This window comes from Ascaphus truei, chromosome 5 (assembly GCF_040206685.1).
Source record: "Ascaphus truei isolate aAscTru1 chromosome 5, aAscTru1.hap1, whole genome shotgun sequence".
In the NCBI taxonomy this organism is placed as follows: Eukaryota; Metazoa; Chordata; class Amphibia; order Anura; family Ascaphidae; genus Ascaphus; species Ascaphus truei.
In genome coordinates this window covers 283,170,812-283,196,965 of record NC_134487.1, presented here as the reverse complement: position 1 = coordinate 283,196,965, position 26,154 = coordinate 283,170,812, and the positions used below count along the sequence as shown (strand labels likewise).

The 26,154-nt window shown below is 52.3% G+C and overlaps 1 protein-coding gene across 1 annotated transcript; it reads left to right on the top strand.

Annotated features, from left to right (window-relative positions):
• Nucleotides 1–1,454: 1,454 nt before the first annotated feature.
• Nucleotides 1,455–26,137, top strand: NINJ2 (ninjurin 2). Its single transcript, XM_075599043.1, has 4 exons — nt 1,455–1,594; nt 23,958–24,192; nt 25,066–25,249; nt 26,005–26,137. The coding sequence occupies exons 1-3, from the start codon at nt 1,469–1,471 to the stop codon at nt 25,230–25,232; spliced, it is 528 nt and encodes a 175-aa protein (XP_075455158.1). The 5' UTR covers nt 1,455–1,468; the 3' UTR covers nt 25,233–25,249; nt 26,005–26,137.
• Nucleotides 26,138–26,154: the final 17 nt, after the last annotated feature.

The window sequence follows — 26,154 nt, the reverse complement described above, 5'->3', positions numbered from 1 at the left end:
TGCTCCATATAACCTCTCCCTATAACTTCTATTGCTCCATTTAACCTCTCCCTATAACTCCTCCTAATGCTCCATATAACCTCTCCCTATAACTCCTCCTATTGCTCCATATAACCTCTCCCTATAACTCCTCCTATTACTCCATATAACCTCTCCCTATAACTTCTATTACTCCATATAACCTCTCCCTATAACTTCTATTACTCCATATAACCTCTCCCTATAACTTCTATTACTCCATATAACCTCTCCCTATAACTCCTCCTAATGCTCCATATAACCTCTCCCTATAACTCCTCCTAATGCTCCATATAACCTCTCCCTATAACTTCTATTACTCCATATAACCTCTCCCTATAACTTCTATTACTCCATATAACCTCTCCCTATAACTTCTATTACTCCATATAACCTCTCCCTATAACTTCTATTACTCTATATAACCTCTCCCTATAACTTCTATTACTCCATATAACCTCTCCCTATAACTTCTATTACTCCATATAACCTCTCCCTATAACTTCTATTACTCCATATAACCGCTCCCTATAACTTCTATTACTTCATATAACCTCTCCCTATAACTTCTATTACTCCATATAACCTCTCCCTATAACGTCTATTACTCCATATATCCTCTCCCTACAACTTCTATTACTCCATATAACCTCTCCCTATAACTTCTATTACTCCATATATCCTCTCCCTATAACTTCTATAACTCCATATAACCTCTCCCTATAACTTCTATTACTCCATATAACCTCTCCCTATAACTTCTATTACTCCATATAACCTCTCCCTATAACTTCTATTACTCCATATAACCGCTCCCTATAACTTCTATTACTCCATATAACCTCTCCCTATAACTTCTATTACTCCATATAACCTCTCCCTATAACTTCTATTACTCCATATAACCTCTCCCCATAACTTCTATTACTCCATATAACCTCTCCCTATAACTTCTATTACTCCATATAATCGCTCCCTAAAACTCTTCCTATTGCTCAATATAACCACTCTCCCTATAACTCCTCCTATTGCCTAGGGTTGCCAGGTGTCCGGTATTGAACCGGACTGTCCTGTATTTGGATACTCTGTCCAGTAAAAAATGAGAGGTACTGTAATACTGGACATGTATGTGTCCGGTATTTTCCTCCCTGGTCATAGAGACCTCACGCACCTTTCACCATTGAGTCCAGTATTTTTGGAGAAGCCACCTGGCAACCCTACTATTGCCCCATATTACCCCTCCCTACAACTCCTCCTATTGCCCCACATACATGTTGCACTGATTGTGTTAAATGAATTCTAACTAATAAACAAACCTTTGTATCAGCGCAGAAAGTGTTACATGTATGAGCGCTTTCACGTGCAGACAATGAGGAATCTATGCGCTGCCATCCCCCCCCCCCCCCCCCCCCTCGCTCGGTTCTCCGGGACCGCGTCCCACTCCAGCCAGATGAATGGCACATCTGTGCATCCAGCTGTGCTCCCACCCAGAGAAATACTCCCAGCCCACAGCCCCAACACGCAGCCAGAGCAGCAGCGGAATATGGGTACAGAGGGGGAGCACATCAGTATGGAGGTGAGTACACCTGGGGGGGAGGGGGAGAATCACACGATCCCCCCCAACCCTCCTCTGGGTATTTGGGATCTTAGTGTTCTATGTGCCCAAATCTGCCCTCGGTTCCACATCAGCTGCAGAGTCATTAACTTCTTAATGTGAAGAAGGCATCACAGGGAAGATGGGGGGGGGGGGGGGGGCAAAGGGGAGAAGAGACAGAGGAACCCCCTCCCCCCATTGCAGGGAAATATGACTCCTGCTTCCTGCTCCTTCTGTCACCCACACAGACTCCTCCGGCACTCCCCTCCCTCCTTTTTTTTATACTTCTTTTCCTCTTTCCTTTAGATTAAATTGTTCTTTCTGTCTCATCTATTTTACTTGGGGGTTCTCTCTCTCCCTATCTGTTTTAGGGGTTCTCTCTCTCTCTCTCTCTCTCTCTCTCTCTCTCTCTCTCTCTCTCTCTCTCTCTCTCTCTCTCTCTCTCTCTCTCTCTCTCTCTCTCTCTCTCTCTCTCTCTCTCTCTCTCTCTCTCTTTCTCTTTCTCTTTCTCTTTCTCTCTCTCTCATTGAATTGTTGCACAGAAATGACAAATAATATTGCATTTGTGTGCGTTTATGTACTAAGCCTTTTTTCTCAAAACATTTAAAAAAATGTTTTTAGTCGGATGACGCAAAGATGTAAATGGTATGTACATAAAATAACTGTTTCTGTGCACCATAACAATTGTTGAACCTAAGTCAAAATTGGCCACCAAATTGAAACTGGTATAAATAAAATGCAAATAAAGGTGCATTTGGCGCAGCACAGGTGTTTCATAATGTAGGTTAACAAAATGTATTATTTTCGCAGTGGTTATTATAACACATACACGTAATTCTGCAATCACTTAGATTGTAAGCTCTTCGGGTAGGGTCTCCACTTGCCTTATGTTGACACTTACCTGTCGTAATGTTGTAAAGCGCTGCGTACACTGTGGCCCTATCTAAATAAAATTATACACACATACAATGCATCAATATTTATTCCACACTACAAATTATGCGTTATATGTATAAATCACATAATGACTTCATTCCTCTTTCTCCCTCTCTCTCCTTGCAACCCTCTCCTCCACCTTTCCCCTCTTTCTCCCTGTACCTCTCTCCCTGCACCTCTCCCTCTCTCTCCCTGCACCTCAATCTGACACTTTCTATGTTGTCTCTCTCTTTCCCTGCACCTCTCTCTCTGTGCTCTACTCTGCATCTCTCCCACTCTCTCTTCTCTGGCACTCCCTCTCTCTCTCCCTGCACACCACCCCTCTCGCCCTGCACCTGCCCCCTTGCCCTGCACCCACCCTCTCGCCCTGCACCCACCCTCTTCTTTGTTTCTTTCTTTTACATAAAGTTGTCTCCTTATTGGAAATTCCTTTGCAGCAGAGCTGGGATAAAACCTAACCTGCCCCAGATGTGCACACACACACACACACACACACACACACACACACACACACACACACACATTAATATAGTGAAGAAATAGACTTTAAAATTTACATTTATTAAGGTGCTAAGTGAAATAGCCAAACCATTGCATTTAATATTCAAGGACTCCATTTCCACAGGCTCAGCACCCCAAGATTGGAGTAAAGCAGACGGGGTGCCTATATTTATAAAGGGAGCAATCAATAGTGGGGAAGCTACTTGAAGGGTTAGTACGGGATAATATTCAGGAATACCTAATAGTTAACAAAATTATTAGTAATATTCAGCATGGATTTATGAAGGATATGTTGTGCTAAACTAATCTTATTAGTTTCTTTGAGGAAGGTAAGTAGGAATTTAGACCAGGGTAATGCAGTTGATGTGGTCTACTTAGATTTTGCAAAGGCTTTTGTTATGATTCCACAAAAAAAGGTTAGTGTACAAAATAAAGCAAATTGGACTCGGTAAAAATATTTGCACCTGGATTGAAAACTGGTTGAAGGATAGACAACAGAGTTGTCAGAAATTGAACGTTTTCAGGATGGTCTAAAATGGAGAGGGGTAAGTGGAGTACCTCAAGGATGGGAACTAGGACCCCCTGCTTTATGTGTATATTATTGACCTTGAGGTTGGCATAGAGAGCAAAGTATCTATCTTTGCTGCTGACACTAAATGGTGTAAGGTAGTAGAATACGGGCAGGATGACATTTATCTCCCGAAGGACTTGGTTACACTGGAAACTTGGGCGGGTAAATGGCAGATGAGGTTTAATACAGATAAATGTAAGGTTACGCATATTGAAACAAGAATAAACAGGCAACATACAAATTTAATGGGGGCAAAGTTAGGTCATTCATTGATGGAGAAGGATGTAGGAGTGCTTCTAGACAGCGGGCTTAGTAAAAGTGCCCAAAGTCAGACAGTAGCTGCAAAGGCAAATAATATCTTATTTGGCATTAAACGGGGAATGGATGGAAGGGAAGTAAACACAATTATACCCCTCTATAAAGCATTAGTAAGACCACACCTTGAATATGGAGTACAGTTTTGGCACCACTCCATAAAAAAGACATGATAGATTTAGAAAAAGTGCAGAGAAGAGCCACCAAATAAAGGGGATGAAAAAATCTGATTTATGAGGAGAGGCTGGCTAAGTTAGATTTGTTTCCATTAGAAAAGAGGGGATATGATAACTATATACAAATATATTCGGGGGAAATACAAAGAGCGTTCAAAATATTCATCCCAAGGGCAGTACAAACGACTTTGGGTCATCTCATAAGGTTGGAGGAAAGCGGATTCCATCAGCAAGTAAGGGAAGGGTTATTTACAGTAAGGGCAGTTACAATGTGGAATTCATTACAGATGGAGACTGTGATGGCAGATACAATAGATATCTTCAAAACAAAGTTGGATAAAGGAAAGGTATACAGGGACACACCAAATAAGTAAACATGGGAAAGATGCTGATCCTGGGAGAAATCTGCTTGACATTATTTGGAGTGAGGAAGGAATGTAATGTTCCTCTTGTGAGACAGCATTGGATGATGTTAAACTGGGGGGGGGGGGGGGGGGGTTCCAGTCCTCTGAATCAAAATACTGTAAATGCAAATATAGGATACAGTATCTGTCGTCTAAATTCAGCATAGGTTGATCCTGATGGACGTATATCTTTGTTCAACCTCATCTACTATGTAACTTTACAAAGGGTTTCTTTAACCTTTAGATGACCTCACAGGAGGTGAAGTGAATTAAGCCACGAATGGTTTTCCTGCGGACCATTGACATGAAGATTGCCAGCACCTACCAACCCCGTCTCCATGTGTCTGACACTGTCATTAGATTGTAAGCTCTTCAGGTGCAGATGTTACTTAACCTGCACAGCTCTATACACTGTCAGTATAAAATCAGATTACAGAACAAGTTTCTGGATGTATGTGTATAGCATGATGTGTCTGTGTATACATGCGCGGGGCAGTGTGCGTCTGTGTATACATGCGCAGGGCAGTGTGCGTCTGTGTATACATGCGCGGGGCAGTGTGCGTCTGTGTATACATGCGCGGGGCAGTGTGCGTCTGTGTATACATGCGCGGGGCAGTGTGCGTCTATGTATACATGCGTAGGGCAGTGTGTGTCTGTGTATACATGCGCAGGGCAGTGTGTGTCTGTGTATACATGCGCAGGGCAGTGTGCGTCTATGTATACATGCGTAGGGCAGTGTGTGTCTGTGTATACATGCGTAGAGCAGTGTGTGTCTGTGTATACATGTGCAGGGCAGTGTGTGTCTGTGTATACATGCGCAGGGCAGTGTGTGTCTGTGTATACATGCGTAGAGCAGTGTGTGTCTGTATACATGCGCGGGGCAGTGTGTGTCTGTGTATACATGCGCAGGGCAGTGTGCGTCTGTGTATACATGCGTAGAGCAGTGTGTCTGTGTATACATGCGTAGAGCAGTGTGTGTCTGTGTATACAGAACATGCGTAGAGCAGTGTGTGTCTGTGTATACAGAACATGCGTAGAGCAGTGTGTGTCTGTGTATACATGCGCAGGGCAGTGTGTCTGTGTATACATGCGCAGGGCAGTGTGTCTGTGTATACATGCGCGGGGCAGTGTGCGTCTGTGTATACATGCGTAGAGCAGTGTGCGTCTGTGTATACATGCGTAGAGCAGTGTGCGTCTGTGTATACATGTGCAGGGCAGTGTGCGTCTGTGTATACATGCGTAGAGCAGTGTGTGTCTGTGTATACATGCGTAGAGCAGTGTGCGTCTGTGTATACATGCGCAGGGCAGTGTGCGTCTGTGTATACATGCGCAGGGCAGTGTCTGTGTATACATGCGCAGGGCAGTGTCTGTGTATACATGCGCAGGGCAGTGTCTGTGTATACATGCGCAGGGCAGTGTCTGTGTATACATGCGCAGGGCAGTGTGCGTCTGTGTATACATGCGCAGGGCAATGTGTGTCTGCGTATACATGCGCAGGGCAGTGTGTGTCGGTATATACATGCGCAGGGCAGTGTCTGTGTATACATGCGCAGGGCAGTGTGTGTCTGTGTATACATGCGCAGGGCAGTGTGCGTCTGTGTATACATGCGCAGGGCAGTGTCTGTGTATACATGCGCAGGGCAGTGTGTGTCTGTGTATACATGCGCAGGGCAGTGTCTGTGTATACATGCGCAGGGCAGTGTGCGTCTGTATATACATGCGCAGGGCAGTGTCTGTGTATACATGCGCAGGGCAGTGTCTGTGTATACATGCGCGGGGCAGTGTCTGTGAATACATGCGCAGGGCAGTGTCTGTGTATACATGCGCGGGGCAGTGTGCGTCTGTGTATACATGCGCAGGGCAGTGTCTGTGTATACATGCGCGGGGCAGTGTGCGTCTGTGTATACATGCGCAGGGCAGTGTCTGTGTATACATGCGCGGGGCAGTGTCTGTGAATACATGCGCAGGGCAGTGTCTGTGTATACATGCGCAGGGCAGTGTCTGTGTATACATGCGCGGGGCAGTGTCTGTGTATACATGCGCAGGGCAGTGTCTGTGTATACATGCGCGGGGCAGTGTCTGTGTATACATGCGCAGGGCAGTGTCTGTGTATACATGCGCAGGGCAGTGTCTGTGTATACATGCGCAGGGCAGTGTCTGTGTATACATGCGCAGGGCAGTGTCTGTGTATACATGCGCAGGGCAGTGTCTGTGTATACATGGGCAGGGCAGTGTCTGTGTATACATGCGCAGGGCAGTGTCTGTGTATACATGCGCAGGGCAGTGTCTGTGTATACATGCGCAGGGCAGTGTCTGTGTATACATGCGCAGGGCAGTGTCTGTGTATACATGCGCAGGGCAGTGTCTGTGTATACATGCGCAGGGCAGTGTCTGTGTATACATGCGCAGGGCAGTGTCTGTGTATACATGCGCAGGGCAGTGTCTGTGTATACATGCGCAGGGCAGTGTCTGTGTATACATGCGCAGGGCAGTGTCTGTGTATACATGCGCAGGGCAGTGTCTGTGTATACATGCGCAGGGCAGTGTCTGTGTATACATGCGCAGGGCAGTGTCTGTGTATACATGCGCAGGGCAGTGTCTGTGTATACATGCGCAGGGCAGTGTCTGTGTATACATGCGCAGGGAAGTGTCTGTGTATACATGCGCAGGGCAGTGTCTGTGTATACATGCGCGGGGCAGTGTCTGTGTATACATGCGCAGGGCAGTGTCTGTGTATACATGCGCAGGGCAGTGTCTGTGTATACATGCGCAGGGCAGTGTCTGTGTATACATGCGCGGGGCAGTGTCTGTGTATACATGCGCAGGGCAGTGTCTGTGTATACATGCGCAGGGCAGTGTCTGTGTATACATGCGCAGGGCAGTGTCTGTGTATACATGCGCAGGGCAGTGTCTGTGTATACATGCGCGGGGCAGTGTGCGTCTGTGTATACATGCGCAGGGCAGTGTCTGTGTATACATGCGCAGGGCAGTGTCTGTGTATACATGCGCAGGGCAGTGTCTGTGTATACATGCGCAGGGCAGTGTCTGTGTATATATGCGCGGGGCAGTGTGTGTCTGTGTGTACATGCGCAGGGCAGTGTCTGTGTACACATGCGCAGGGCAGTGTGTGTCTGTGTATACATGCGCAGGGCAGTGCCTGTGTATACATGCGCGGGGCAGTGTCTGTGTATACATGCGCAGGGCAGTGTCTGTGTATATATGCGCGGGGAAGTGTGTGTCTGTGTATACATGCGCAGGGCAGTGTCTGTGTATACATGCGCAGGGCAGTGTCTGTGTATATATGCGCGGGGCAGTGTCTGTGTATACATGCGCGGGGCAGTGTGCGTCTGTGTATACATGCGCAGGGCAGTGTCTGTGTATACATGCGCAGGGCAGTGTCTGTGTATACATGCGCAGGGCAGTGTCTGTGTATACATGCGCAGGGCAGTGTCTGTGTATACATGCGCAGGGCAGTGTCGGTATATACATGCGCAGGGCAGTGTCTGTGTATACATGCGCAGGGCAGTGTCTGTGTATACATGCGCAGGGCAGTGTCTGTGTATACATGCGCAGGGCAGTGTCTGTGTATACATGCGCAGGGCAGTGTCTGTGTATATATGCGCGGGGCAGTGTCTGTGTATATATGCGCGGGGCAGTGTCTGTGTATACATGCGCAGGGCAGTGTGTGTCTGTGTATACATGCGCAGGGCAGTGTCTGTGTACACATGCGCAGGGCAGTGTGTGTCTGTGTATACATGCGCAGGGCAGTGCCTGTGTATACATGCGCAGGGCAGTGTCTGTGTATACATGCGCGGGGCAGTGCCTGTGTATACATGCGCAGGGCAGTGTGTGTCTGTGTATACATGCGCAGGGCAGTGCCTGTGTGTACATGCGCAGGGCAGTGTCTGTGTACACATGCGCAGGGCAGTGTGTGTCTGTGTATACATGCGCAGGGCAGTGCCTGTGTATACATGCGCAGGGCAGTGTCTGTGTATACATGCGCAGGGCAGTGTCTGTGTATACATGCGCGGGGCAGTGTCTGTGTATACATGCGCAGGGAAGTGTCTGTGTATACATGCGCAGGGCAGTGTGCGTCTGTGTATACATGCGCAGGGCAGTGTGCGTCTGTGTATACATGCGCAGGGCAGTGTCTGTGTATACATGCGCAGGGAAGTGTCTGTGTATACATGCGCAGGGCAGTGTCTGTGTATACATGCGCGGGGCAGTGTCTGTGTATACATGCGCAGGGAAGTGTCTGTGTATACATGCGCAGGGAAGTGTCTGTGTATACATGCGCAGGGCAGTGTGCGTCTGTGTATACATGCGCAGGGCAGTGTGCGTCTGTGTATACATGCGCAGGGCAGTGTCTGTGTATACATGCGCAGGGAAGTGTCTGTGTATACATGCGCAGGGCAGTGTCTGTGTATACATGCGCAGGGCAGTGTCTGTGTATACATGCGCAGGGCAGTGTCTGTGTATACATGCGCAGGGCAGTGTCTGTGTATACATGCGCAGGGCAGTGTCTGTGTATACATGCGCAGGGCAGTGTGCGTCTGTGTATACATGCGCAGGGCAGTGTGCGTCTGTGTATACATGCGCAGGGCAGTGTCTGTGTATACATGCGCAGGGCAGTGTCTGTGTATACATGCGCAGGGAAGTGTCTGTGTATACATGCGCAGGGCAGTGTGCGTCTGTGTATACATGCGCAGGGCAGTGTCTGTGTATACATGCGCAGGGCAGTGTCTGTGTATACATGCGCAGGGCAGTGTCTGTGTATACATGCGCAGGGCAGTGTCTGTGTATACATGCGCAGGGCAGTGTCTGTGTATACATGCGCAGGGCAGTGTCTGTGTATACATGCGCGGGGCAGCGTCTGTGTATACATGCGCGGGGCAGTGTCTGTGTATACATGCGCGGGGCAGTGTGCATCTGTGTATACATGCGCAGGGCAGTGTCTGTGTATACATGCGCAGGGCAGTGTCTGTCTATACATGCGCAGGGCAGTGTCTGTGTATACATGCGCAGGGCAGTGTCTGTGTATATATGCGCGGGGCAGTGTGTGTCTGTGTATACATGCGCAGGGCAGTGTCTGTGTATACATGCGCAGGGCAGTGTCTGTGTATACATGCGCAGGGCAGTGTCTGTGTATACATGCGCAGGGCAGTGTGTGTCTGTGTATATATGCGCACGGCAGTGTCTGTGTATACATGCGCAGGGCAGTGTGTGTCTGTGTATACATGCGCGGGGCAGTGTCTGTGTATACATGCGCAGGGCAGTGTCTGTGTATATATGCGCAGGGCAGTGTGCGTCTGTGTATACATGCGCAGGGCAGTGTCTGTGTATACATGCGCAGGGCAGTGTGTGTCTGTGTATACATGCGCGGGGCAGTGTCTGTGTATATATGCGCAGGGCAGTGTCTGTGTATACATGCGCAGGGCAGTGTCTGTGTATACATGCGCAGGGCAGTGTCTGTGTATACATGCGCAGGGCAGTGTCTGTGTATACTTGCGCAGGGCAGTGTCTGTGTATATATGCGCAGGGCAGTGTCTGTGTATACATGCGCAGGGAAGTGTCTGTGTATACATGCGCAGGGCAGTGTGCGTCTGTGTATACATGCGCAGGGCAGTGTCTGTGTATACATGCGCAGGGCAGTGTCTGTGTATACATGCGCAGGGCAGTGTCTGTCTATACATGCGCAGGGCAGTGTCTGTGTATACATGCGCAGGGCAGTGTCTGTGTATACATGCGCAGGGCAGTGTCGGTATATACATGCGCAGGGCAGTGTCTGTGTATACATGCACGGGGCAGTGTGTGTCTGTGTATACATGCGCAGGGCAGTGTCTGTGTATACATGCGCAGGGCAGTGTCGGTATATACATGCGCAGGGCAGTGTCTGTGTATACATGCGCAGGGCAGTGTCTGTGTATATATGCGCAGGGCAGTGTCTGTGTATACATGCGCAGGGCAGTGTCTGTGTATATATGCGCAGGGCAGTGTCTGTGTATACATGCGCAGGGCAGTGTCTGTGTGTACATGCGCAGGGCAGTGTCTGTGTATACATGCGCAGGGCAGTGTCTGTGTATACATGCGCAGGGCAGTGTCTGTGTATACATGCGCAGGGCAGTGTCTGTGTATACATGCGCAGGGCAGTGTCTGTGTGTACATGCGCAGGGCAGTGTCTGTGTATACATGCGCAGGGCAGTGTCTGTGTATACATGCGCAGGGCAGTGTCTGTGTATACATGCGCAGGGCAGTGTCTGTGTATACATGCGCAGGGCAGTGTCTGTGTATACATGCGCAGGGCAGTGTCTGTGTATACATGCGCAGGGCAGTGTCTGTGTATATATGCGCAGGGCAGTGTCTGTGTATACATGCGCAGGGCAGTGTCTGTGTATACATGCGCAGGGCAGTGTCTGTGTATACATGCATGCACAAACTGCTTCCTTTATTAATTATTATTAGCATTGTAATGAAGGCGTGATTAATGACTTCTCTGCCCCTGCACACTCCACACTCGGCCTGCTCCTCCCTCTCTCCCCCTCTCCCCATGCTCTCAGTGCCAGGTCTGCTGTGCCTAATGGGTGAGGGCAGACACAGGCTGGAGAGCCTCCAGGTCCTTCCCTGGGAGGGTCAGGGAGCCTCACCCAATAGGAACTGGCAGACAGGAGACACCCAGAGCGGGACAGAGCTCCATTAACCCCTCGGCTGCTCCCCCACCCAACGCCATACATGCCAGTTAGCTCCAGGTCACAGTGTGATGAGGCTCCTGTCCAGTCTTTCTACAGACCTCATTCAATTATACAGCACAGCACCAAAGCTGTCTCTCCGGTCCTGTCTCCAGCTGTGTCTGTCTCTCCGGTCCTGTCTCCAGCTGTGTCTGTCTCTCAGGTCCTGTCTCTGTCTGTCTCTCCGGTCCTGTCTCCAGCTGTGTCTGTCTCTCCGGTCCTGTCTCTAGCAGTGTCTGTCTCTCCGGTCCTGTCTCCAGCTGTGTCTGTCTCTCCGGTCCTGTCTCCAGCTGTGTCTGTCTCTCCGGTCCTGTCTCTAGCTGTGTCTGTCTCTCCGGTCCTGTCTCTAGCTGTGTCTGTCTCTCCGGTCCTGTCTCTAGCTGTGTCTGTCTCTCTGGTCCTGTCTCCAGCTGTGTCTGTCTCTCCGGTCCTGTCTCTAGCAGTGTCTGTCTCTCCGGTCCTGTCTCCAGCTGTGTCTGTCTCTCTGGTCCTGTCTCTAGCTGTGTCTATCTCTCCGGTCCTGTCTCTAGCTGTGTCTGTCTCTCCGGTCCTGTCTCCAGCTGTGTCTGTCTCTCCGGTCCTGTCTCTAGCAGTGTCTGTCTCTCCGGTCCTGTCTCCAGCTGTGTCTGTCTCTCCGGTCCTGTCTCCAGCTGTGTCTGTCTCTCCGGTCCTGTCTCTAGCTGTGTCTGTCTCTCCGGTCCTGTCTCTAGCTGTGTCTGTCTCTCCGGTCCTGTCCCTAGCTGTGTCTGTCTCTCCGGTCCTGTCTCTAGCAGTGTCTGTCTCTCCTGTCCTGTCCCTAGCAGTGTCTGTCTCTCCGGTCCTGTCTCCAGCTGTGTCTGTCTCTCCGGTCCTGTCTCTAGCTGTGTCTGTCTCTCCGGTCCTGTCTCTAGCAGTGTCTGTCTCTCCGGTCCTGTCTCTAGCAGTGTCTGTCTCCCCGGTCCTGTCACTAGCAGTGTCTGTCTCTCCACTCCTGTCTCTAGCTGTGTCTGTCTCTCCGGTCCTGTCTCTAGCTGTGTCTGTCTCTCCAGTCCTGTCTCTGTCTGTCTCTCCGGTCCTGTCTCTAGCAGTGTCTGTCTCTCCGGTCCTGTCTCTAGCAGTGTCTGTCTCTCCGGTCCTGTCTCTAGCAGTGTCTGTCTCTCCGGTCCTGTCTCTAGCAGTGTCTGTCTCTCCGGTCCTGTCTCTAGCAGTGTCTGTCTCTCCGGTCCTGTCTCTAGCAGTGTCTGTCTCTCCGGTCCTGTCTCTAGCAGTGTCTGTCTCCCCGGTCCTGTCACTAGCAGTGTCTGTCTCTCCGGTCCTGTCTCTAGCTGTGTCTGTCTCTCCGGTCCTGTCTCTAGCAGTGTCTGTCTCTCCGGTCCTGTCTCCAGCTGTGTCTGTCTCTCCGGTCCTGTCTCTAGCAGTGTCTGTCTCTCCGGTCCTGTCTCCAGCTGTGTCTGTCTCTCCGGTCCTGTCTCCAGCTGTGTCTGTCTCTCCGGTCCTGTCTCTAGCTGTGTCTGTCTCTCCGGTCCTGTCTCTAGCAGTGTCTGTCTCTCCGGTCCTGTCTCTAGCTGTGTCTGTCTCTCCGGTCCTGTCTCCAGCAGTGTCTGTCTCTCCGGTCCTGTCTCTAGCTGTGTCTGTCTCCCCGGTCCTGTCACTAGCAGTGTCTGTCTCTCCACTCCTGTCTCTAGCTGTGTCTGTCTCTCCGGTCATGTCTCTAGCAGTGTCTGTCTCTCCGGTCCTGTCTCTAGCAGTGTCTGTCTCTCCGGTCCTGTCTCTAGCAGTGTCTGTCTCTCCGGTCCTGTCTCTAGCAGTGTCTGTCTCTCCGGTCCTGTCTCTAGCAGTGTCTGTCTCTCCGGTCCTGTCTCTAGCAGTGTCTGTCTCTCCGGTCCTGTCTCTAGCAGTGTCTGTCTCTCCGGTCCTGTCTCTAGCAGTGTCTGTCTCCCCGGTCCTGTCACTAGCAGTGTCTGTCTCTCCGGTCCTGTCTCTAGCTGTGTCTGTCTCTCCGGTCCTGTCTCTAGCAGTGTCTGTCTCTCCGGTCCTGTCTCTAGCAGTGTCTGACTCTCCGGTCCTGTCTCCAGCTGTGTCTGTCTCTCCGGTCCTGTCTCCAGCCGTGTCTGTCTCCGGTCCTGTCTCCAGCTGTGTCTGTCTCTCTGGTCCTGTCTCTAGCAGTGTCTGTCTCTCCGGTCCTGTCTCCAGCAGTGTCTGTCTCTCCGGTCCTGTCTCTAGCAGTGTCTGTCTCTCCGGTCCTGTCTCCAGCAGTGTCTGTCTCTCCGGTCCTGTCTCTAGCAGTGTCTGTCTCTCCGGTCCTGTCTCTAGCAGTGTCTGTCTCTCCGGTCCTGTCTCCAGCTGTGTCTGTCTCTCCGGTCCTGTCTCTAGCAGTGTCTGTCTCTCCGGTCCTGTCTCCAGCTGTGTCTGTCTCTCTGGTCCTGTCTCCAGCTGTGTCTGTCTCTCCGGTCCTGTCTCTAGCAGTGTCTGTCTCTCTCCGGTCCTGTCTCTAGCTGTGTCTGTCTCTCTCCGGTCCTGTCTCTAGCAGTGTCTGTCTCTCCGGTCCTGTCTCTAGCTGTGTCTGTCTCTCCGGTCCTGTCTCTAGCAGTGTCTGTCTCTCCGGTCCTGTCTCCAGCTGTGTCTGTCTCTCCGGTCCTGTCTCTAGCAGTGTCTGTCTCCCCGGTCCTGTCTCCAGCTGTGTCTGTCTCTCTGGTCCTGTCTCCAGCTGTGTCTGTCTCTCCGGTCCTGTCTCTAGCAGTGTCTGTCTCTCTCCGGTCCTGTCTCTAGCTGTGTCTGTCTCTCTCCGGTCCTGTCTCTAGCAGTGTCTGTCTCTCCGGTCCTGTCTCTAGCTGTGTCTGTCTCTCCGGTCCTGTCTCTAGCTGTGTCTGTCTCTCCAGTCCTGTCTCTGTCTGTCTCTCCGGTCCTGTCTCTAGCAGTGTCTGTCTCTCCGGTCCTGTCTCTAGCTGTGTCTGTCTCTCCGGTCCTGTCTCTAGCAGTGTCTGTCTCTCCTGTCCTGTCCCTAGCAGTGTCTGTCTCTCCGGTCCTGTCTCTAGCAGTGTCTGTCTCTCCGGTCCTGTCTCTAGCAGTGTCTGTCTCTCCGGTCCTGTCTCTAGCAGTGTCTGTCTCTCCGGTCCTGTCTCTAGCAGTGTCTGTCTCTCCGGTCCTGTCTCTAGCAGTGTCTGTCTCTCCGGTCCTGTCTCTAGCAGTGTCTGTCTCTCCGGTCCTGTCTCTAGCAGTGTCTGTCTCCCCGGTCCTGTCACTAGCAGTGTCTGTCTCTCCGGTCCTGTCTCTAGCTGTGTCTGTCTCTCCGGTCCTGTCTCTAGCAGTGTCTGTCTCTCCGGTCCTGTCTCCAGCTGTGTCTGTCTCTCCGGTCCTGTCTCTAGCAGTGTCTGTCTCTCCGGTCCTGTCTCCAGCTGTGTCTGTCTCTCCGGTCCTGTCTCCAGCTGTGTCTGTCTCTCCGGTCCTGTCTCTAGCTGTGTCTGTCTCTCCGGTCCTGTCTCTAGCAGTGTCTGTCTCTCCGGTCCTGTCTCTAGCTGTGTCTGTCTCTCCGGTCCTGTCTCCAGCAGTGTCTGTCTCTCCGGTCCTGTCTCTAGCTGTGTCTGTCTCCCCGGTCCTGTCACTAGCAGTGTCTGTCTCTCCACTCCTGTCTCTAGCTGTGTCTGTCTCTCCGTTCATGTCTCTAGCAGTGTCTGTCTCTCCGGTCCTGTCTCTAGCAGTGTCTGTCTCTCCGGTCCTGTCTCTAGCAGTGTCTGTCTCTCCGGTCCTGTCTCTAGCAGTGTCTGACTCTCCGGTCCTGTCTCTAGCAGTGTCTGTCTCTCCGGTCCTGTCTCTAGCAGTGTCTGTCTCTCCGGTCCTGTCTCTAGCAGTGTCTGTCTCTCCGGTCCTGTCTCTAGCAGTGTCTGTCTCCCCGGTCCTGTCACTAGCAGTGTCTGTCTCTCCGGTCCTGTCTCTAGCTGTGTCTGTCTCTCCGGTCCTGTCTCTAGCAGTGTCTGTCTCTCCGGTCCTGTCTCTAGCAGTGTCTGACTCTCCGGTCCTGTCTCCAGCTGTGTCTGTCTCTCCGGTCCTGTCTCCAGCCGTGTCTGTCTCCGGTCCTGTCTCCAGCTGTGTCTGTCTCTCTGGTCCTGTCTCTAGCAGTGTCTGTCTCTCCGGTCCTGTCTCCAGCAGTGTCTGTCTCTCCGGTCCTGTCTCTAGCAGTGTCTGTCTCTCCGGTCCTGTCTCCAGCAGTGTCTGTCTCTCCGGTCCTGTCTCTAGCAGTGTCTGTCTCTCCGGTCCTGTCTCTAGCAGTGTCTGTCTCTCCGGTCCTGTCTCCAGCTGTGTCTGTCTCTCCGGTCCTGTCTCTAGCAGTGTCTGTCTCTCCGGTCCTGTCTCCAGCTGTGTCTGTCTCTCTGGTCCTGTCTCCAGCTGTGTCTGTCTCTCCGGTCCTGTCTCTAGCAGTGTCTGTCTCTCTCCGGTCCTGTCTCTAGCTGTGTCTGTCTCTCTCCGGTCCTGTCTCTAGCAGTGTCTGTCTCTCCGGTCCTGTCTCTAGCTGTGTCTGTCTCTCCGGTCCTGTCTCTAGCAGTGTCTGTCTCTCCGGTCCTGTCTCCAGCTGTGTCTGTCTCTCCGGTCCTGTCTCTAGCAGTGTCTGTCTCCCCGGTCCTGTCTCCAGCTGTGTCTGTCTCTCTGGTCCTGTCTCCAGCTGTGTCTGTCTCTCCGGTCCTGTCTCTAGCAGTGTCTGTCTCTCTCCGGTCCTGTCTCTAGCTGTGTCTGTCTCTCTCCGGTCCTGTCTCTAGCAGTGTCTGTCTCTCCGGTCCTGTCTCTAGCTGTGTCTGTCTCTCCGGTCCTGTCTCTAGCTGTGTCTGTCTCTCCAGTCCTGTCTCTGTCTGTCTCTCCGGTCCTTTCTCTAGCAGTGTCTGTCTCTCCGGTCCTGTCTCTAGCAGTGTCTGTCTCTCCGGTCCTGTCTCTAGCAGTGTCTGTCTCTCTATGTTCCCGTCACTTGCTGTGTCTGTCTCTCAGGTCCTGTCTCTAGCAGTGTCTGTCTCTCCGGTCCTGTCTCCAGCTGTGTCTGTCTCTCTCCGGTCCTGTCTCTAGCAGTGTCTGTCTCTCCGGTCCTGTCTCTAGCAGTGTCTGTCTCTCCGGTCCTGTCTCTAGCTGTGTCTGTCTCTCCGGTCCTGTCTCTAGCAGTGTCTGTCTCTCCGGTCCTGTCTCCAGCTGTGTCTGTCTCTCTCCGGTCCTGTCTCTAGCAGTGTCTGTCTCTCCGGTCCTGTCTCTAGCAGTGTCTGCCTCTCCGGTCCTGTCTCTAGCAGTGTCTGTCTCTCCGGTCCTGTCTCTAGCTGTGTCTGTCTCTCTCTGTTCCCGTCACTTGCTGTGTCTGTCTCTCAGGTCCTGTCTCTAGCTGGGCTCTTTCCCTCTCCCTTAACGCTTCCCTCTCTCTCAATCTCTCATCCCCACAATCTCTCTCTCTCCCCCTCAATCTCTCTCTGATTACAGGGGGGGGGGGGCAGAGAGCAGATGGTGTGTCAGGGTACAGGGGGCAGAGGGAGCAGATGGGGTGTCAGGGTACAGGGGGTAGAGGGAGCAGATGGGGTGTCAGGGTACAGGGGGTAGAGGGAGCAGATGGGGTGTCAGGGTACAGGGGTGGCAGGTAGGGTGTCAGGTATAGATGGGCAGGTGGGGTGTTAGGGCACAAAGGGGCAGATGAGGTGTCTGGCTGACGGGAGATATTCCACAGAAAACAAAGCATGATGGGCAGATCTACATATGTATTGGATTTTTAGCAATGATGATTTGATGTAAAAACCTTATAAATATCCACATACCGTGTCAGTGGGACATTATGGGTCTCCATTAAATGTTGTTAAAGTTTGCTAATGCAAAGTTCAGGGTCTGTGACGATTACCTGCCCCCTTACTTCTGTTTATCATTAAACTTGTCACTGCAAGGTGTGACAGTGTGACAATGTGACAGTGTGACACAGTGGAGATTGCAGTGAGTCTGACACCGTTATGTTCACAGTTATCTCCACTCACGACACCAAAGGCTCTTTGGTCAGACACACACACACACACAACAATACACACTCTGTTTGAAGACACACAAGCGGACATGAACCAGCCTTTACACAGCCACACAGATACAAAAATAGACAGACAGACTTACACAAACACACACAAAGACATATACACAAAGATGCACAGGTAAATAGACCGACACACACACACACACACACACACAGTTGCAGTCATCCAGAATAGGCAGACTTGTGTGTGATCTTTGTAAGTCCCCTGGGGTAACACCGGGTAAAGTGCGGGACCATCTCAGCTGCTCCCTCAACTCATAATCTTAGCAACGTGCGTGTTCTGCGCTTGTGAACAATATTTGCCTTTTCCATGAACCTGAGTCCGGTGCTTTACTATACTCTGCATACAGCTGGAGAACCGATATCACCGACATGAAGGGGGCCAACGACAGAGACACGAGGGATTTATCGCCAATGGAGAAAGCCCTTTCCCATCATCGTGACAGTGACAGACAGAAGGGACCTGTGGCCTATGGAGTCTGCCCCTCACTCTCTATTGTGATAGAAAAATATATGGTCATGACATGTCATGATAGTTTCATGACAGTGACATGTTTAGATACTAGTGCCATCATAGTCACATGGATGGCAGTTATAGGTTGGTACAAAATAGTGAGTTTGTTACATGACAGTCACATGGTGACCATGACATAACGGCGCCATAAGCCTGGTTGCTAATGATGAAATTTTCACATGTTGGTGACATGTTGGTTACATGATAGACACAGGATGGTCAGCTCTTTGCTCCAGTGTCTCCTGACTTCCTGTCCTCTTTCTCCCTTCATTTGTGGCCAGACAGGATGTGTCACTGTGTCTGCTGACATCCCATGAGACCGTGTCTGGGTAGCAGGGTGTGAGCTGCAGTCTCTCTGGGAGCGTTTGGTAGATTTCCCATGTCTTGTCATATTAAGGTTTCTTGGGGCAAGGGAGGAGAAGAGGGAGACAGCCCTGTATTTCAGCCCGAGACCTGACCTCATAATACTAAAGTCAGTGAGCCAAGAATATGGCATGCATGATGGCGTCACCCATGGGAAAACCGTGTCTCATGTAACCACAAATGATGCTCCCTGGGGCAGGGATTCTGTCTGTATTGTAAACACGACAATTGGACACGCAATAAAAATGTGTTAACATAACATAAAAATACGAATCTGATATAACAGACCCATGAGAACCTGTTTAAGGACACATGAAGGAACACTCATAATGGACCCATGAGAGATCCGGTGTCTGTCTCCAGTCCTGTCCCTGGCTGTGACTGTCTCTCCGATCCTGTCCCTAGCCGTGTCTGTCTCTCCGGTCCTGTCCCCAGCCGTGTCTGTCTCTCTGGTCCTGTCTTTAGCAGTGTCTGTCTCTCTCCGGTCCTGTCTCTTGCTGTGTCTGTCTCCAGTCCTGTCCCTGGCCGTGTCTGTCTCTCCGGTCCTGTCCCCAGCCGTGTCTGTCTCTCTGGTCCTGTCTTTAGCAGTGTCTGTCTCTCTCCAGTCCTGTCTCTTGCTGTGTCTGTCTCTCAGGTCCTGTCTCTAGCTGGGATGGGACATCCACATATTACGTTTGAGATAGTGATGGGACATCCATGAGTAGCCTCATAGGCTGGAGAGAAGTTGATTTGGATATCATCAGCATAGTCGTGATAGTGAAAAGCAAATGATGTGTGCCGGACCTCTTTGGGAGTGAAGGGGGCAGCCTCACTCCAGCTCATCCTGTGATCCAGTTCTGATTCTCCAATTCCCCATTTCTCATAGAAACTCACAGACCCAGAATGCAATGGCAACACAGCCAGAAAACAGGGCCTAGTGACATGGAGTCAGGCCGGCACTGCTGTTATTATTGGGTGTTGGGCAAACAATTTTACTACAAATTCATCCAACAATGGGGACCTGTATCAGGTGGAATGTTCTTTCATGTTTGTTACAACACTAGGAGCCTGTCCATTAAACCAGGGGTGGCCAACTCCAGTCCTCAAGGGCCATCAACAGGTCAGGTTTTCAGGATATCCCTGCTTCAGTACAGGTGTCTCAGTCATAATGACTGAAGCACCTGTGCTGAAGCAGGGATATCCTGAACACCTGACCTGTTGGTAGCCCTGGAGGACTGGCATTGGCCACCCCTGCATTAAAGGGCTTTGTGTGCCTACCCCGTGACTTTACCCCCGCCTACAAACCGGACATTACACAGTTTTGTAGAAGATTAATAAACACACAATCTCAGCGAGCCCAGGAAACCCCCAAACAGTGTGACGTGGTGTGACTTGGTGTGACTTGGTGTGACTCGGTGTGACTCGGTGTGACTCGGTGCGACTTGGTGTGACTCGGTGTGACTCGGTGTGACTCGGTGTGACTCGGTGCGACATGGTGTGACCTGGTGTGACCTGGTGTGACTTGGTGCGACTTGGTGTGACCTGGTGTGACCTGGTGCGACTTGGTGCGACTTGGTGCGACCTGGTGTGACTTGGTGTGACTTGGTGTGACTTGGGGACCTTTTTCGTATTATTTCTGTGGATTGAAGAGAGACTCGAAGACCTTTACAGGGGAATCGCTAAATAATCACCCCCGCAGGGCGGCGTTAGGGCAAGGTGAGCGAGGCGGTTTCCCTGGCACGCGCCTTCGGGTTGGGCCCGGTGCTCCCTCCTCCTGTCGGCACCAAGATCCAACTTCCGCCCCGGAGGAGGGAGTCGGACCGGCGCAGGACCGCTTCTCAGTGTGTGTGTTGGGAAGGGGGTCTTACTTTCTCCGCAGCGGCCCTCCTCCTGCAGCCTCGCGTTGTCATGGAGACCCGACATCAAGGGACAATGTGTTACCATGACAACGTGACGTCATGGCACCGGTACCCTGCAGGAGGGCGGCCAGCAGGGAAGTTCCCTTACCTACTTCTACAGGGTGGGGAGAGGGGCAGCGTGCCGCGGTGTGCCCCGCATCGGCTGACGCCCGCTCTGCAGCCATGTAATGACTCCAAAGCCCGGCAGGGAACCCAGGGGCAGTAATGTGTTGCTGGATATTACTAAGGGTTATAGGGCAGCGCAACACTCTAAAGATCCGGGCAAAGACTAAGTGGCAGCTTTGCAGCGGGTAAAGATACACGAGCTCTGACATGTGCCACATGAATACAGCTGCTCTGTAAGTCCTCTGTCGCTGCCAGCGGCGGAGACCCCCCTCTGTCACTGCGAGCGGCGGAGACCCCCCTCTGTCACTGCGAGCGGCGGAGACCCCCCTCTGTCACTGCGAGCGGTGGAGACCCCCCTTGTCACTGCGAGCGGCGGAGACCCCCCCCCCGTCACTGCGAGCGGCGGAGACCCCCCTGTGTCGCTGCGAGCGGCGGAGACCCCCCTGTTGCTGCGAGCGGCGGAGACCCCCCTCTGTCACTGCGAGCAGCGGAGACCCCCCTCTGTCACTGCAAGCGGCGGAGACCCCCCTCAGTCGCTGCGAGCGGCGGAGACCCCTGTCCGCTAAGCCAGGGGTGCGCAAAATGGAAGGCGCGAGATTCTCCGCAGCGGGCGCATGGGTTTACTTACTTTGGCTCAGACGGCTTCTGGAGACGCGTTGCCGGCATCAGATGATGTCGTGGTGGTCACGGGGCGCTGCGGTGCCATGGCAATGTGACATCAGAACGCTGGCGCCAAGGTAAGGAGAGGGGGGGGGGTGCGAGGAGGAGGGGAGAGCCGGCAGGGGGAATAGATTGTGCACCCCTGCGCTAAGCTGCACATATTAAGGTCTGTGGTCTTTCCTGATAAGTCATGCTGAAGATTATGGGTGCGCAAGCTGGGGGAGGGGGGGGCGAAATTTTCTATGGAGGGCACCAAACTGATCCCGGCATTTACAGAGGCCCCACGCTCTTCCCCCGCGCTCTTCCCCCGCACATTTAAATTGCTTGCTGGGGGAGAGCACGGGGCCTCTGTAGCTGCCTCTTACCTTCTATCCGGCTTCTCCTCCTGCAGCTTCTGATAGTGATGACGCGTCGCCATGACAACGCCGCAACGTCAAATGGCGACGAGTTGCAATGACAAAGCAACGTCGCTACATCACATGATGCTGTGTTGTCGCAGACGAGGAGATGCCAGAGGGCAGGGGGCAGGGGGCAGGGGGCAGGGGGCAGGGGGGGGGGGGGGGGGGGAGCGGCATGAAAAGTTTGCTCACCCCTACGGTAGATAATGCACCATCTTAGTAACCCTTTTTTTCCCACAATCTCATTTATTTAGGTTAATATGTATAAAACATGTATAAATATGTATAAATATGTATAAATGTGTATAAAACACAGAAGCCGGACACAGCACCTGTTAAATTGACACAGAGGGTAGGTCAATTTCTCACCTCAATTACACCTTATGGCCCAGATTTACTAAGCTGTGCTAAACTCAGCTGGACTGTAGGGGCCATAAAGTGCCTTAGTGAATATGGCCCTATAATATGCACACTTTACTGTACATCGGATCACTTCTCCGAAATGCTTTCTAACCTGTCTTAGTTGAAGAGCTATTTGAAGAGGATTTGTGGTGCTTTGACAATACTGCCACCAAGTGGCCTGAAGTGGAAAGTGGGAGTGGAAATGCAATCAGCTGCGCTCAGTGCAGAAGGGGAATATAGCGTCACATGAATAATAATAATGAGGGAGGAGGGGAGGGTGCTGTGATAGTGAGAGGGAGTGCTGGGAGAAGGAAAGGGAGTGCTGGGAGAGGGAGTGCTGGGAGAGGGAGTGCTGGGAGAGCGGGTGCTTTCCCTGGCCATACCAGTTTAACTGATTTCTCACGCAACACGCACCCCCCTCCCTCCTCCGCGCGCACGCCACATGGAAGCGAACACTGGCTTAAGGCAGTCTGTTCGCTCAGCGTGCGGACGCTTCCGCGCGGTCTGCCATACCATGTCCGAGGCCTAAGGGATATGCTGCTCCAATGAGGATAAATCCAATCCACAAAATATACCAAAGGAGAGAAAAAGAGCTCAAACCACTTAAAATGTAAGCAATAAGAGCAATTTATTACAAAAACATGGAAATAAAATAAAAACAGCAAGAAAACCTCGGCACTAACCCTGCACAGGAGAAACCCCACCTGCTTATCTCACCCCATGAGGTTTTATATATTTGAAGACTGTTTCTACTCCTTTTAACCCTTGCTCCCCCCTGTTTTCTTGTTTAAAAACATGGGACATACATGGTCCCTGTAGAATAAGACCAGGTCAGGTATACAGACAAGTGACTTATAATAAGCAAATCAAAAAATAAAATAGGAGGGGTAAAGGGGTTTTATTAAACTTTTTTTTCCCTGCGCCCCCCTGCCGACAGCCCCGCCCCCCCCTCCCCCTCCCTCGCCCCCCCCCCCCCTCCCCTCGCCCCCCCCCCCCCTCCCCTCGCCCCCCCCCCCCTCCCTCGCCCCCCCCCCCCCTCCCTCGCCCCCCCCCCCTCCCTCGCCCCCCCCCCCCCCCTCCCTCGGCCCCCCCCCCCCTCCCTCGCCCCCCCCCCCCCCTCCCTCGCCCCCCCCCCCCCCTCCCTCGCCCCCCCCCCCCTCCCTCGCCCCCCCCCCCCCCTCCCTCGCCCCCCCCCCCCCCCCTCCCTCGCCCCCCCCCCCCCCCCTCCCTCGCCCCCCCCCCCCCCCCCCCTCCCTCGCCCCCCCCCCCCCCTCCCTCGCCCCCCCCCCCTCCCTCGCCCCCCCCCCCCCTCCCTCGCCCCCCCCCCCCTCCCTCCCTCGCCCCCCCCCCCCCTCCCTCGCCCCCCCCCCCCTCCCTCGCCCCCCCCCCCCTCCCTCGCCCCCCCCCCCTCCCTCGCCCCCCCCCTCCCTCACCCCCCCCCTCCCCTCCCTCACCCCCCCCCCTCCCTCCCTCACCCCCCCCCCTTCCCTCCCTCACCCCCCCCTCCCTCACACCACCCCCCCCTCCCTCACCCCCCCTTACCACGGCGACGCGGGAAGGAAGCCACCGGAACCAAGGTAAGTAAAGGCTTACAGAGGCCCTGCAGCTCCCCCGGCACTTAATTTAAGTGCCTCCGGGAAGCGTGCCGGGCCTCTATAAACCCCGCGCCCCTCCACAGGCAGTCTCGCGACCCCCTGGAGGTCGCACCCCCCAGTTTGCGCACACACCGCTGAGCTATTTAATAGACACTGGCAACTTAATTACCACATTGTATCCACACTAGGGGCAAGACCTCTAATTGCAGCCGATGTATCCTCTTGAAGCCACAGACTATTGCTGCGTGTGTACTGTTGTCCAGAGAGATACTCTGACTGCCAGGAGATACCTGATCTATAGATGTTTTTTCAAATTCATACGTCACCCAGGGGTTTTAACCCTTCTATTCATTTATTGGTTATTCTGCGTTGTGCATTTACCACCCTTATTTTATCTTTTGAGCATGGCTCCTAATACCGTTCTGTGGTATTTTATATTCATGTCACTGTACATCATTCCTATCCTACAGAGGATGTGAGTGGTGTCAGCAGTGGGACTTCTATCCCTTTCAGCTTATCATTCGATTACTTTATTCAATTGAGTGCTCTCATTAGTGGGGATATCGTTCCCTTTAATTTAGTTAATTATCAATATACTAATAACAATAACTATTATTATTACAGTATTGGTGGTTATTGATAATCATGGTAATTATAATTCTTAGAGTTATCACAGATTGGTGATCGGTTACTAGGATTATTATCAGTTGGTTATTAATGATAGTCCTGGGTATTATTGATTGGTTGTGTGTTATTGATTATTCAGCCTGGAGGTAACCCTGGTCGTGGCCGGAGATCCGCGATAAACATCAACCACTATGCCACGAAGAAGAGCCTGGCGGAGAGCATGCTGGACGTGGCGCTGTTCATGGCGAACGCCGCTCAACTGAAGGGCGTCCTGGAGCAGGGCCCGAGCTTCACCTATTACATCACCCTCCTCGTCCTCATCAGCCTCTCGCTGACACTGCAGGTCATCATTGGGATCCTTCTCATTGTCATGGGTAAGTTCTGCGTGTCCCCCATACCTCGTGTCCGCGTTCCCCTTCCCCAGACCTACTGAGAAAGGTCTCGGGGTTACACCGCACGTGGCAGTGTCTTTCACCCGGACTTCGTGGTTTGCTGCACTGTAGAGCGGGTTTGAAAAGTCGCTGTTCTGCGGCATTCAGGCTCTGCATGAGATTGCTCCGCACTGCACAGCATTCAGGCTCTGCATGTGATTGCTCCGCACAGCATTCAGGCTCTGCATGTCCTTGCTCCGCACTGCACAGCATTCAGGCTCTGCGTGGGATTGCTTCGCACTGCACAGCATTCAGGCTCTGCGTGGGATTGCTCCGCACTGCACAGCATTCAGGCTCTGCATGTCATTGCTCCGCACTGCACAGCATTCAGGCTCTTCATGGGATTGCTCCGCACTGCAAAGCATTCAGGCTCTGCGTGGGATTGCTCCGCACTGCACAGCATTCAGGCTCTGCGTAGGATTGCTCCGCACTGCACAGCATTCAGGCTCTGCGTGGGATTGCTCCGCACTGCACAGCATTCAGGCTCTGCATGTCATTGCTCCGCACTGCACAACATTCAGGCTCTGCATGTGATTGCTCCGCACAGCAATTCAGGCTCTGCATGGGATTGCTCCGCACTGCACAGCATTCAGGCTCTGCGTGGGATTGCTCCGCACTGCACAGCATTCAGGCTCTGCATGTGATTGCTTCGCACAGCAATTCAGGCTCTGCATGGGATTGCTCCGCACTGCACAGCATTCAGGCTGTGTGTGGGATTGCCTCACTGCAGAACAGTTTAGGGTGGGGTCGAGTGTGCACAGGGAAAGTTAATGTTCGCACGTTATTGCTCTGCACCCTCTCCCCTGGTCTCTGCAGCACGCAGGAACCTGAACGACATTTCGAAGCAGCTGCGACTTGACCTGCTGAACAATGTGGCTACCGGCCTGGTCTTCCTCACCGTGCTCATCAACATCTTCATCACGGCCTTCGGGGTGCAGAAAACCGGCCTGTACCCCATGAGGGGGCCCCGTGGGGCACAGTGAGAGTGCAGAGCACACAGGTAGTGAGCCTTGCGTCATTGCAGAGCGCAGAGATACTGAGTCAGCACAGAGCACACTGACAGGTCCCAAGCCCTACAGAGCGCAGTGAGAGTGCAGAGCACACTGACAGGTCCTAAGCCCCACAGAGCGCAGTGAGAGTGCAGAGCAAAGAGGTACTGAGTCAGCACAGAGCACACTGACAGGTCCCAAGCCCTACAGAGCGCAGTGAGAGTGCAGAGCACACTGACAGGTCCCAAGCCCCGCAGAGCGCAGTGAGAGTGCAGAGCACAGAGGTACTGAGTCAGCACAGATAACACAAAAGAAAGTGCTTAGGCGCTATAATCAATTAAATAAAATACTAACAATAATAACACAATGTGTACAGGGCAGCCAGGAATACTAGCAGAACAACACCAGAGAAAACACAAAAAACATATACAGACCAGCGCCCAAAAAGAGTCCAAAGTCCCTAATAGAGTCCAAACAGATGGAAGAGAAGAAAATCCAAATGGTCCAATCACTGGAAGATGAGTAAGCACAGAGCATACTGACAGGTCCTAAGCCCAGCAGAGCGCAGTGAGAGTGCAGAGCACAGAGCACACTGCCAGGTCCTAAGCCCCGCAGAGCGCAGTGAGAGTGCAGAGCACAGAGCACATTGCCAGGTCCTAAGCCCCGCAGAACACAGTGATAGTGCAGAACACACACGTGCAGCGCTCCACAAATATATATATACATACATAGCTGCCCTTTCCTTACCCCACTCTCTGTGTCACAGGTTCGTGCTGGTACCGAGCGTCTGCGCGGCAGCAGAGATTCTGATTGGTCCTCACCCAGCATCGCATCCTCTATCTAACGTCCCCAGACTCCCCGTGTCTTTTTATTATTAATAAATATTTTGTTAACATGAAGATTCTGTCATTTTCTC